Here is a 12,993-nt window from a genome sequence, read left to right as displayed (position 1 = left end):
TTTAAATTTTACTGAGAATCTTAATACCGGTATTTTTACATCTCTAAGTTTATCGATATGTATTTCCCGCGCCAAGTCACCGATCAAAGTGAGAGGGAGTGTCTGCAGTTATTTTGTTCGCACTATCTTCTCACGGATTGAGCTCGTTGCACAGAGCGCGCAGTATATCTCTATAAATATATGACGCCGGAAAGATTGGCGAGATCGGCGATCCATCTATTCTACGTTCAACCTGCCAGGAGAACGCATCTTTCCTTCCGCGCTTATCATATTCTAGAAAATCCGCTAAATTCTTTTTGCCTCTCCTTTCACCAAGCTTCTTATCTACCATCGTTCTTTCGTAAATTCTACCTTTGTTCTACCGTTTTCGTTACTCTTCCTGCCTTTCGTGTCTGCCTATCATTTTTGTGCTATCGTTTAGTTTAATTTGAAATAAAGTCAGCGAGTGCCTGAGTCACCGGCTAAGGTAAGACTTTTGTCTCAACTGAATTGTTATGAAGTTGCCCATGTTTTTTGTTTCTCTGGTATCTTAATTATGTCTTCGCTAATTAATTCCGAACTTCTGAACAACCTCGTAGGTTATTCCGTGTATTTTATTGTATCTTAGTGTTAGCTTTCCCTTTCTCGTAAATTATATGTAAGATTTGCTTCGTAAATCATCTTTCGAATTCTCTTTTGAATTTAAGCTAGATGAGTTTCTCGAATTTTGGTTTCCGGAATTTATTGTATCCGACTTCTATCGACAATTCATTCGTAAATTAGCCATCGCAATTTACGTTATTTAATATTCTCGTATTCTCGATTGTAAACTATCGTATTTGAATATTTCTCTCGAAAGTTAGGTATTCAAAAGCTAACGTACTTGATTAATTTCTACAACAACTGAACTAATACAACTTCTCTTGTTACCGGTCTCTGTAATTTAATGATAAACTGAAAACACTCTTGTCAACTACCGTTTATAGAAAACTCTACTGAATTATTTTGTCAAACTACCATTTCGAGCTATTGTGAATTTCAACAACTCGTGCTTTATCGCCTCAATTCAAATCATCAAATCGCGGATTATCAACAAGAAAATTGGGCCAAATCTCGCCGATCTGTGACATATAATGTTGAAGTCTACTTACAGCTTACTCTCGCTACCGACTACCGTCTTGTAAACATCTATCGTTTGACTTTGTTCTACCGAAATTCTCGCTAGCCGCTACCGTTCGGTTTATTTATCGTTGTTGATTAGTAAACTAAAATTGAAGAAAAGTATCGTGAAACTTGTAAGGTCTAATTTAGCTGAACTATCGAAATGTGTAAAATCAACGGACAACATATGATTGACTGATTTGTTAATTTTCTTTGATTTGACTCGATTCGTTAATTTATTTAGTCTGCTGGTGAATACCACATCTCTAACAGATCCTGTTAAGCACCTGAGCGTAGCTAAATCACCCGCCAAATTCCCTGGTTATTATCGGACCGTACTGTTCCTTTGTTAATTAAAAATTGACGCATACGTCTCTGGCAATCAACGATTTTCTCATCCGATCGTTTAATCAAGGTGAGTCCGAAAGGAGAATGGCAGCGACGTGTCGACGGTAGTCCTCAACTGAGAGTAAAAGAAAAATATTGTTACACCTCATTTAACATAACGCGCCAAAAATCGTTGTTAACAAATAGCTTCCGACACATCGATTTTGTGCAAAGATTTTTCCAGTATTGTTAATGGCTATAAAAAGCCGTCGGACTAAGTTCGAATGTTGTGTGAGGCTTTGTTTATTAATTATAAATTTTTCGATCTTAAACTATTTGACACCGGCGTGCAGAATTATTTGTTAACAACGGCTTCCGAACTACCGATTTTGACTACATTTTTTTCCTAGGTCATTATCTACCATTTACATCATTTACGCATGGATTGTCCAGCAAAGATTATCCGGCAAGATCCTCTCCTTGATTTCATATTTTTACGTGTCACGTACGCGCCGATTCTACACAAAATTATCCTGTTTACAATTTACGAAATAGTTATCCTACGTAGTTAATCTGCACAAAATAAAAACTCAAAGGAAAATTATTCTATAGTACAAAATGATCCTACACAAAACTATCCTATAAAAAATTATATCTGCTCAATATCACTCAGCATAGAATTATGCTACACCATATAATCTTTTACAAAATCGTGATAATTTTGATTACAAACACCACGTATATAGACCACTAAAATGTTTACGTGCATCTTCTTTAATTGTATGCACACGATGCTAGGCTAACAGTTTCATTAAGCTGCAATATTTATAGTTTGTTGCGCATGTCGAGTTATCATTATATAACCTCCAAGTTATAGACTTTCATGCCTATACGATTCGAAGTGTTGCTTTATGCAAACCTCGTATTCCAACATTTTTTTCGAAAGCAATCCACGCCTACCAATTTTACCTTTTAAAAATATATTTGAATGCAGGTTGACTTTGTGCAGGATGCATAGGATATGTATTTTACGTACAATAATAAATCGTAGCAAAATTTTGCGTAGGATGATTTTTCGCAGCGTAAATTTTATGCAAGATTTTATCCATAATGGGACTTTTGACAGTGATAACTAGTTGTTATGACAGGCAATAATCTATTATCAAAAAATTACGAAGCTTTTTCAACTATGTATAATAAACCGACTATTGACGAGGCATTGTAACAGACCTGAAAATATTCTGATTAATTTGACTACAATAATACATTACCATACTTACTACAACATTATGGTAATACATGATGTGTAATTTCATTCCGTTGTTAGTAAAGGTAAATCTTAGTAGCATCGATACTCACAATGTGTCAAATGGTGACTGACGTTGATATCTTTGGTGTTGGAAAGATAACAACCTTCCTCCGTGCCTTATCAACACGTGTCAGATCGAATACAGTGAAAAGAGATTGTGTGTACATGCATACAGGTGTGATTATACCGGCTCGTGCCCATTAGCAAGATTAAAACTATTCAAAGTCTCTAATCAACGCGGCGAAAAACTCGTCGTTGACGCAAAATTTTAGAAGCAGCAGTGTTCGAAAGCAAAACAAGGCAACACCGAAAAAGCGACAAACACAAAATGAAAGCAATAAATTAAAAATTAGTATTAGATGAGATCAAATTTATCTGACAAATAATTATCGGGAACGTAATCAGGATAAGTTGTGCTCGTAAATACCGGTGTGTACGGTTACTCATTCGGTCTAGTGTGGTGCTTGAGTCAAGTTTGCTGTACGTCATTAAAAGCTACTGCCACTGTGTTTCAGGTTCGCACATTGTGGTGTCAGAAAATGTAACAGAATCATGGAGCTTTGAGCCATCGTTACAGCGTATGGACTTTATAAGAAAGAGAATTTATTCATTGACGCACGTTATCGCGTGAAGTACCATTATGCCTGGAATGACGAATAAGGCCTTTACTGAAGAGGTGAAGAAACATATTTTCAATGCACATTATATACTTCCAGATCATGTAAATTTAATGGCACTGTTATAATATGTGTATATCTAACAAAACATATTACTACTCATTAGGAGGAATCCTGCCGGCGATACGATGAAAATAGTTTACAAATTCCTCTGGAACAGAAGGTACGAAAATATTATTGTTTCATCGACTTCGTACATCATTTTTGTTTAACATGCAAATACGTTGTTCACGTATGCACGAAGACGTGACCATTGTGTGATGGAGCGCTTATTGGATTATTTTTTTCCTAGGGAACGCAAGTGTACAGTGCAGAAAATGAATCAGACAAGCGTGAAAATATCGAGGTAAATTCCGTTGTAATCCAATTGGTATTCATTGTATTAAGGATTGTTTGAGATAACAATTACCCTTTGCAATACGTATGAAACAATGCTGCGACGACAAATTAAAAAATATTTTTAAATAGCTCACAGAACAACAAGAAGTGCAGCTGTGTGCCAGAGTGAGTAGAATTTGTTTTCATTTTCTGGTGTTTTAGGATGATAAAATGCCAGAGTTAAACGCTGGGTGTTTTGCAACAGGACGCAACGCCATAGGAGCCACGTTTTCGAAGCACCCCAAAATTTTCAAATTAGTATGGGTTTTAGTGCTAAATGTGGGGGTGTTTGTATACTTCGGTTTCGCTACGAGATACTGGTGGGTGACATGTAAGTTGTACGAGACGAGTTGACAAACGATCGGCCTTCGACGGTGGACGGTAATAAACCGTATTCACAATAAATTTTATTGCTTCACAGACGGATCGTTATCGGGCCAATGGTGCGAGGGCTACGGCTTGCTGATAATTTTGTTCGTGATTACTTACGGAAGTTTCTTTTATGTCTATATCATAAGGAGATATTTTGGAAGAAGAATCGCCAAATGTTTAAGACCTCTTGGACGATGCTGGAAAAGTTTTACCGCAATCAAGTGAGTTAATGGAAAAGGAATGACGATGATCTTAGCTGATCGTTTCCCGTCATTTTCATGACAGTAACAACTGAAAACTCTCTTATTCCAGATGCGTCGAAAGATTTGGAAGCACAGTCTTCTACTTGGCCATATTATTGGCTGTACTAGTATTCATGGTTATCGATACCGTCGATTCCCGTGATCGGTTGATCAGTTTACTAGGAGTCTTCGTGCTTCTTGGACTTGGTTTCATCTTTTCCAAGCATCCAGCATATGTGAGTTTGCTTGTATTGTAATTGGCAGCGTAGTTTCTCATTGCAGCACGGTATTACGCAATGTTTGAAGGTCGTTTTTCTCACGGCGCACTTTTACTAGAGAAATTGAATAGTCTTCTCAAGAATCACTGTTTAAAATTTGAGATCCGTGAAATGTTACTTCCCATGTATGAATGCAGCCAAGGTAGAAGCAACTGTATATTTCATATGTTAAGATCTCTTATTTTTTTTATAAAATATTCTTCGATATCAGATGAGCTTAGGATTATGTTGCGGGTGTTGTAAAGATTATCCAAGCTTTGAGTATTCCTTTGCGACATATTTCATATTGTAAACTCCAATTACTGATTTCGAACTGTTTCTGTTCAATGATAAGTATAATACGCATTCCAAGAGCTTTATAAGTTCATTTGGTAAGTACAAGATGCAATAAGTGGGAGTCGATTTCATTCCTCGATACGATAACGTACATTTACTTCGACGGTGTTTAACTATCGGGCTGCAGGCAAAACATTTTGCATATCTTATAACTATTATCATTCTATAATCCAACAGTAAAAATTTAGGCAACTATTTAACTGCACTGTCTTAACAGCCCGGTTCTGTAATATCAATTTTCTTCTTCACAGATTATATTCAGAGAAATTTGGGTAAAATTCTGATCCAATGTAATTCTAACATTATAGTTTTATAATACGAGCTACTCACATCACTTTTTAAATCTATATATCTATACCGCGCCAGGAGATCATCGTTAGCCCTGAAAATTTCCCACGGGCCACAAAAATATTATTCACTGTACTCATTACCACTTTAAGTGGCTCACGGGAATTCCCATTTAGTAGCAAGAGCCCATTTTTAATTTTCACCACAAATCACGCCTCTTACCCAGACAATAAAAAGTGTCCACGAAGCACTGCGCGTCTTAGGGTAGGCGCTCACTGATGACTCTTGTCACGTTGACAAAAATTTTTTCACACGCTTTCTATGAACTGTCACGTCATCGTAATGAGCGCAGCGTCATACACTGAGAGAAAAATTTGCGCGTATAGTTAAAAATCTGTATAGTTAAAATATTATAGTCGTGAAGATAATTTTTATAGTAGAATTTACTCAAATTATCGTTTGGCGCACTATAAACACAATGTTAATTTTGCCACACACTTATAGTTGATCCAAGAACGTCAAAGGGACCATAATAATCGTACAATTAACTAAATTTTTTGTTATAATGTTCACCATACACAGATGTTCATCAGGATTATATTCGTATAGTGCGGTGAGCTCTGTTCTATAGTCTTCGATAGTACAGAATATGGTTCAATTAACTAATTTATAATCAACTATTTACGGATAAGTATTTAGACCACCCGAGATGATTCATGCAACTTTTGTCAGAGTTGAATGCACCATACATAGTTTGACTCGACTTAAATATGGTTAACACCGATACATTAATTATTCAGACAAGATCATACGAACATAGTTTCAACAACTAAACATACACTGTTGAAAATATTTGAAAATCTACGACACGTTTACAACACGAAAGTGTAGTCGAATTACAAATTTCGTGTTACAAAGTGAATTATTAAGCATACTCAATAAATGTGTATTATAATTTTGTCATTTTGCTTAACTTAGTTGGAAATACGCAAAAGGGTATTTTGAACTTATTTTATTGTGCAGTAAATGTATCAGGTATATTTGGAAATTTCGTTTACGGTACTTGGAATGTACTAAAAATTCTGCTGAATTCACTTGATAAATGGAACAACCTCATTGATCAGTTTTCAGTGACTGTACCCGTCATGTCCGTATGGACCGTACGTTGTATTATCAATCAAATAAAGTCACAGATTTTCATAAGGTGGTTTGGCGTAGTAGGTAGGGTGCCCGACTCATAATCCGAACATTGTAAGCGAAAGGGGTTCGAACCCCGATTAGGGAAGATAATGCGCTGGGTTTTAAACGATCCAAAATGCGTTTTCAACGGTTGTAGCTACTGATATGTTGTCAAAATGGTGTCTGCGCTCGCGAAAAATCGTTGAGATGAATTATCTACGAGTTCCTCATCTATTTTTTTTTCTTTCCAGTTTTACTATACATTTACGATGAAGCTACTTAAGTCGTATGGTAAAAGTTAACAAATTGCAATCTAAAATTTCCAAATTTTAAATCGAGTAACGATAAGTTTATCACGTTTATCGCACTAATGTTTAAATATGGTCAGGTCTTCATTATTGTACCGTTAACCATACAACTTTTGTCAAATGTAACGATAAGTTCATAGTTCGGAACAACATAATGCAATAAGTTCTATTAACTATAAATTCGTGTTGTCCCCTGAGCACACTATTTTTTATGGTAAAGTCAACCACAATTTTCTCTGAGCGTAGGTTTCTATAGAAAGCATGACAAGAATCTTTTGTTACCGTGACAAAAATCAGCATTGAGCGCCTACCCTGAATACCGTCTTTGTACAATCTGTAGACGTTCTCTAGATATTCCGTGAATTTTTGTTACTTGGATAGTCACGTGTTCAAGCTATGCTGGAATAAACCTTCCAAAAACTGTTCTTGATTAATCTGTCTCAAGTATGGTTTCCATTTTGTAGCTGTTCAAATTTTCACAGGTAATCACAAAAACGCGCCTAGTAATAGGTAGCTCAATGAGAACTATTAGCTTATCGCTAGGCGTACATTTTCCTAATGATCAATCAAAGTTTTATCTTAGATAAACTGGACGCCGGTATTTTGGGGCATCATTCTTCAATTCTGCTTTGGACTGTTCACAATACGATGGTCGGTGGGCAGAGCGATTTTCCAATGCATTTCCGACAAAATGGCAACTTTTTTAAACTACACGGTGGAGGGTGCAACTTTCGTATTTTCCGAAACCTTAGTTAGCACCTATGCGGTGTTCGCATTTGCCGTAAGTTTATAGATCTAAATTTTATGTTCCGAACGGAACAATCGGGACTGACCACATGTAAGTGACAATCTCTTCAAAATTTCAGAGTCTTCCCGTCATCTTCTTCTTCAGCTTCTTCATCCAGATTCTTTACTACCTTGGCACAATGCAATTGGTGGTCATGAAGCTAGGGGGGCTTTTGCAGTCTGTCATGGGAACGACGGTCTGCGAATCGATAACTGCTGTAGCCAATATATTTCTGAGCATGGTGACTAAAATCACTTGTTTTTTTTTTTCTCACAACCATTCAATTTCTTATCGAGGGATTTCCGCCGTTAACCATTCCTCCTGGCTGTTAATCTTCTCTATTTTGCCTGCAGTCAGAGTCGCCACTTCTGATTAAGCCGTACATCAGTAGTTTGACCTCTTCGGAAATACACACCGTCATGGCGTCGGGCTTTGCTACTGTGTCCGGTGGGTATCTACAAACTCAAAGCATGTTCTATTCAAGAACAATCTTTCAGAAGTTGGTCGGAGTTTGATTAGAATTTTACGATTGATACAATAGGAACTGTATTGGCTGCCTATATCAGATTTGGAGCTCAACCTGCTCATCTAATTACTGCCTCAGTGATGTCAGCGCCAGCAGCACTGTGCTATTCCAAATTGTTCTACCCGGAGACGGAGAATAGTAAAACAACCCGACAGAACATCGAGTTGAAGAAATCGTAAGTCATTGATTGGGGATTAGATTAATTTTGACACAAAAAGCCAAGCACTTGAGAACTATGAGCGATCGTAATTTTCACAAATTAAGCTTGATAAGGTATCGACAGTGGTATGCGAAATGGTGAACTTGAGACTAAACATCACACTGACCTACCTATGTTGTTTGTTTATTATCGGCAGTCATTGTGGGCGTTGTTAATAACTTCAGTCTGCAAACAAACAATTCACTCAAACGAAATATTTAAGTGCATCTTTCCAATTCAATGGCGAATTTAATTCGGGTCATTACTAACCATGTTCCATGACTATTCCAGCGAGGATACCAGTATCTTGGACGCCGCTTCGAAGGGTGCAAATGTAGGAATAGCAATATACCTGGGAGTTATAGCGAACATTGTGGCGTTTGTTTCGGCAGTCGCTTTTCTAAACGGCATAGTTTCTTGGCTGGGAGAATTGGTCGGCTACGAAGATATAAACTTCGAGGTAGGTATTTGAACCTCTTGTAGTCTTCACGAAGTGATAAATTAATTCAAAAAACCATCGATGTCTGCTTCAGTGGTTCCTCTCGAAAATTTTCATACCATTAAGTTGGGTCATGGGAGTGCCATGGGATGAATGTGAAGCCGTAGCGACATTGATTGGATTGAAAACTATCGTCAACGAGTTTGTCGCCTACCAAAGGATGGGAGAGTACAAAGAACAGAATATGCTCTCACCAAGAACCGAAGCTATCGCAACATACGCGATTTGCGGTTTTTCAAATCCCGGATCAGTCGGCATCATGATCGGAGCACTTGCTTCCATGGCACCGGAGAAAAGGGCGCAGATTTCTAGCGTGGCTGTTCGTGCTTTTATCACTGGAAGCGCGGTGTGCTTCATGACCGCTTGCATCGCTGGTAAGTAGAAGATGAATGCATTTGTGTTTGTGAAATTTTTGGATCATTCTTTACAAACTACTTATTTGCGATTCGAAACTAAATTGAATACCTTGTCAAATTAGACTTTGAATGTAAGAAAATTTTTCAACGACTATAATTCTACATTTCTGTGTTGTTGTGGTGAAAATTTTCATAGCATAATAAATTTGTCTTTGATCTGTTGCTTAATTAGGTATGCTGATGACGGACGATTTTTATACAACAATTTCATCGAGTACTAATTCTACCAGCTAACACCAATTGTCATGAAGAAATACATGGGGCGAAAGAAATTATCGTTTTAATTTTATAAGCAACATCGCTGTTTATTAAGTACGACATTTATCATTTTCTCGTTATTTGGCAAAACAATTTTACGTACTTATAATCATGCACATGTATAGCGAGTGACTCGTGGAAGTGCAGTGCCAGTGCGCACGTACGTGTAATTTCAGATTTGTGAGGATACGAGTTTTTCTTCTTTCTATGACCACACACTTATGTTTGGTGGATATTAGTAACGTGACATCCTTTGGCATCTAGTAATTATGTTGCCACCCAGTGTTGATTAGTTCAAATCTTGTGGAGTATAGTTAAATTCGTAATGAATTAAGTTCGATTCCGCAATCCTCAAAAAAAATATATATATATATATATGTATATATTACTTTATTATCTGTAAATTGAAATTCTGCAGAGAATTTATAAAACAAACGTTTTTTAGTACCGGAAATGAAGATTTTCGCATAAAAAAAAAAAAAAAAAAACATTTAAAAATTGTAGAAAACTTCGGATCAAGTTATTTGAATAACTCCCAAATCTTCAGGAAACTAATAAAATTGTCTATGACGTTTTGTTGAAGTATCCATATGGGAATAAGCAAAGAAAAAATAACAAAAAATGCCCACCACGGAACTGGAATGGCATTTTGCATATCTCCAAGTCTTTTTGTAAAACACTTACTTTTCCTCGCTTTGCCTCTGCATTTTCTTTATTTTATTCAACTTCTGTCACTCAGAGCATTACTTCTAATTTCGTTTTACAACAGAGCAGAGTGGTTCGCTTGAAGATAAGATAACGGTATACTTAACATCGTAATCAAAATGCTTATATCGACGCGATAATCATATGACAGCGGCGGTGAAATCGGTGTTAATGCAGGGAGCAATGTGGTTAGAATTACAATTAACAATCAGCGAATATTTTTTATCGCCGCAGGAAACCAATTATACGCGCATTTGGCTTTGTACTATGTTTCAGCTAGTGAGCCTTGAGCTAAATATTCGATGCAGATGAACTCACGTTAATGTATATGTGTATGTGTGTCATGAATTTTTTTTTATTTTACTTTCAAAATTTTATACAGAATAATATCACAAAAGGAATGTTCTCATTTTGTATTGAAAATCAACTGCAATGAATCACTTGCAAGGAAGGCAAAGTGGCGCATTTGAATATTATAATCGAAAAAATTTAGAGTTCTGGGATCTCGACGATGGAATTTAATCGGCTGTGCAGTCACGTGAATGTCTATAAAGATAAGCTCAAGTTTTCTTTGCGGTGAACGATCGCGGTTTGTAATTGCAAATTTTGTCAATTACGTCGTTTTGACACCTTTTTTTCCCTTACGCATGTATTTTTATGGGAAGTTCGGGCAATTTAAAACAGATACGTAAATGCGTATCAATATGTATGTATAATACATATTCTGTATTCTTAAGGCAAAGCATGTAGGTTATTAATTTCGTAAAGCTTATCCGTCCTCTTGAATACGTCGGCAGTTACTTGTAACATTTTTGGTAAAATATCTAGGTTACGTTGAACGTTGTCTCCGCAAACCTGTGAAAATTTACAAATATGTTGATACTTGAAATATAGTGCTCTTAAGATTATCTACAAAGTCATACAAAGTGATACAAATATGATAAATTTTCGGTTTAATTGAATAAAATTGCGGATGCCGATTACTATCGCTGTCTGAAATATTTTGAAAGACTTATTGATTCAAGAAAAGGCTCAATTATATCATGTTATAATAATTCTTTTTCACAGCGTCCATTTTCCGCTAAAAATAAAGTCACCTAGTAAAAAGTCAAGAACCGCTAATCTACTGAAAGATTTTTAATTTTTAATGCTTCAAGACGGTATACTATATTTGAAAATAACAACCGTGAGACGAAGGAATTCCGAGACATTCGTTAATTACCTTCATTTCAAAACTGCAGTGTCTCACGATATAATAAATTCAAGTTAAAAAAAAAGTTTGCAATCAAACCAAAAAATATAGAAGCGTATAGTGTAAGGAGTTAAATGTACGGTTAGATCAATTTTTTTTTTTTTAATAATTGAATTTTTTACTCTACAGGCCTATTCAAGTTTGAGTTTGATTTCTCTACTTATAAGCTTGTTCCGAATATATGCCAACAATGTAACATTTCGTAAAACTTTTTTTTTAAAGAATTTCTAAGCTGAGAGGATTAAATGAACTCGAGTCAAGAAATGAAGAGTTAGATTTTTTATATACTTGCATTATAGTATACGAGATCGATTGTGTCAGCAATTCACATAATCAAGATACCTATAAATAACCAAATTATCACTCTTTTGCATTAAAATACGATCGATAAAGAGATTGAATGAATGATAAATTTGTTAAGAGATTCAGATCGGTAAACTACTCGGTCTGATCAGATTCACTAAAGTCGAATTCTCGGGTGCGTACCTTTTTAAATAAAAGTTCTCTTGTCGGCATGGCATACATGGCAACTACCGCACCCTTTCGTATAATCCATGGATGGTGTTTGGCAAGTGTTTTGTTATACGCGTCTTGACAGCATGCCGATGTTTTATCACCGTCCGACAACTCGCCTAATTGTCGTAAAAATTCCGAGATGAAGTCTGAAATTCAAAGGCGACAAACATCTCACTCAATTAAGTTAGAAATATGGAAATATGGCGGAGGAATCGAACGCGCTAGTTTCATATGCGATAATTACATAATTCAGAATTTGAAAATATGAAAACTTTTAGTAAGCTCGATCTATTTACCCAGGCCTCTGTGGAGTCTCAGTAACGTACGACTACCGTTCGTGTAGTCTGCCTTCTGTAATAAATTATTCTCCGTCTCATGCTGTATCATCGATTTTATTGTGACAAAATTTTCCTCATCCTTGGAAATCAGCTCGGCCAAAATGTCTATTTTCTGTTTCAAGTCCGAAGAGACAAAGCTGAATACCGAGCCCATAAGTTGAAAGAATCTGCGGGACAAATAGACAACGGTAGTTGAAATTCGAACGTTTCGATTTCGACCTAATCGGCAACGTGTAACACGTGTCACGTGGTCCCAACAGTTAACACGGGTCCCATAGGCGTAAAGATAGCTGTTGGCTGTCAGCGCCAGCAGACTATGAAGTAACCTTGGCCCGGGAAAATATTCAGAGTATGGATATTCAAGGGTCTTAAACTCACTTGTAAAGTTCGTTGTAGGCCGCGAGGTACATTTTAATGTCGACGTCATCGTCCTGTATTAATGCCCGGTCGAAATTGTCGTGGACAGTCCGTAAATCGAAGAGAACAAGCTCTGACCCCTCTGCCATTTTGAGTACGGTAGGCTATTGCCAACGAAGCTTGAGTCCCAAGCCGCGGCTGCGCGTTGCCGACTCCGGAACATTCAAATGTCCAATTGCGCCTACGCAATATGCGCTTGCATGTATGCTGATTATTTGCGATAACGTGTTTCGCTGCAGACTTGCA

General features: G+C 36.7%; 2 protein-coding genes across 3 annotated transcripts; one reads left to right on the top strand and one right to left on the bottom strand.

The window, feature by feature from the left end:
- The first annotated feature begins 179 nt into the window (after positions 1 to 179).
- LOC124306805 (solute carrier family 28 member 3) lies at positions 180 to 10,182 on the top strand. Its single transcript, XM_046767840.1, has 14 exons — positions 180 to 466; positions 3,300 to 3,452; positions 3,560 to 3,616; positions 3,746 to 3,799; positions 3,994 to 4,162; positions 4,253 to 4,424; positions 4,516 to 4,681; positions 7,418 to 7,615; positions 7,701 to 7,862; positions 7,975 to 8,068; positions 8,163 to 8,322; positions 8,638 to 8,806; positions 8,880 to 9,219; positions 9,434 to 10,182. The coding sequence occupies exons 2-14, from the start codon at positions 3,417 to 3,419 to the stop codon at positions 9,493 to 9,495; spliced, it is 1,839 nt and encodes a 612-aa protein (XP_046623796.1). The 5' UTR covers positions 180 to 466; positions 3,300 to 3,416; the 3' UTR covers positions 9,496 to 10,182.
- Positions 10,183 to 10,559: 377 nt separating this feature from the next.
- LOC124306806 (ceramide-1-phosphate transfer protein) lies at positions 10,560 to 12,913 on the bottom strand. Of its 2 annotated transcripts, XM_046767842.1 has the most exons (5): positions 12,709 to 12,913; positions 12,289 to 12,497; positions 11,963 to 12,138; positions 11,769 to 11,818; positions 11,040 to 11,079 (listed from the first exon to the last, which is right to left on the bottom strand). In XM_046767842.1, the coding sequence occupies exons 1-4, from the start codon at positions 12,834 to 12,836 to the stop codon at positions 11,810 to 11,812; spliced, it is 522 nt and encodes a 173-aa protein (XP_046623798.1). In that variant the 5' UTR covers positions 12,837 to 12,913; the 3' UTR covers positions 11,040 to 11,079; positions 11,769 to 11,809. The 2 variants fall into 2 exon arrangements, with proteins under 2 accessions (XP_046623797.1, XP_046623798.1); XM_046767841.1 differs by lacking the exon at positions 11,769 to 11,818 and having other exon boundaries at positions 10,560 to 11,079.
- Between the last annotated feature and the right edge of the window lie 80 nt (positions 12,914 to 12,993).

The sequence above is a fragment of the Neodiprion virginianus genome, chromosome 6 (genome assembly GCF_021901495.1).
Source record: "Neodiprion virginianus isolate iyNeoVirg1 chromosome 6, iyNeoVirg1.1, whole genome shotgun sequence".
Taxonomy (NCBI): Eukaryota; Metazoa; Arthropoda; class Insecta; order Hymenoptera; family Diprionidae; genus Neodiprion; species Neodiprion virginianus.
Note: the sequence above shows the minus strand (reverse complement) of the source record. Positions and strands in the feature narration are given on the sequence as shown.

What these genes read in the sequence shown, in the direction of transcription:
- LOC124306805 (XM_046767840.1), top strand. Translation starts at nt 3,417, where the DNA reads ATGCCTGGAATGACGAATAAGGCCTTTACTGAAGAG. An exon ending in AACATCGAGTTGAAGAAATC is followed by an intron (nt 8,323 to 8,637) that starts GTAAGTCATTGA and finishes TGACTATTCCAG; the next exon opens with CGAGGATACCAGTATCTTGG. An exon ending in ACGAAGATATAAACTTCGAG is followed by an intron (nt 8,807 to 8,879) that starts GTAGGTATTTGA and finishes TGTCTGCTTCAG; the next exon opens with TGGTTCCTCTCGAAAATTTT.
- LOC124306806 (XM_046767841.1), bottom strand. Translation starts at nt 12,836, where the DNA reads ATGGCAGAGGGGTCAGAGCTTGTTCTCTTCGATTTACGGACTGTCCAC. An exon ending in GCCTACAACGAACTTTACAA is followed by an intron (nt 12,498 to 12,708) that starts GTGAGTTTAAGA and finishes TTTGTCCCGCAG; the next exon opens with ATTCTTTCAACTTATGGGCT. An exon ending in GAGAACTTTTATTTAAAAAG is followed by an intron (nt 11,080 to 11,962) that starts GTACGCACCCGA and finishes AAATTTTCACAG; the next exon opens with GTTTGCGGAGACAACGTTCA.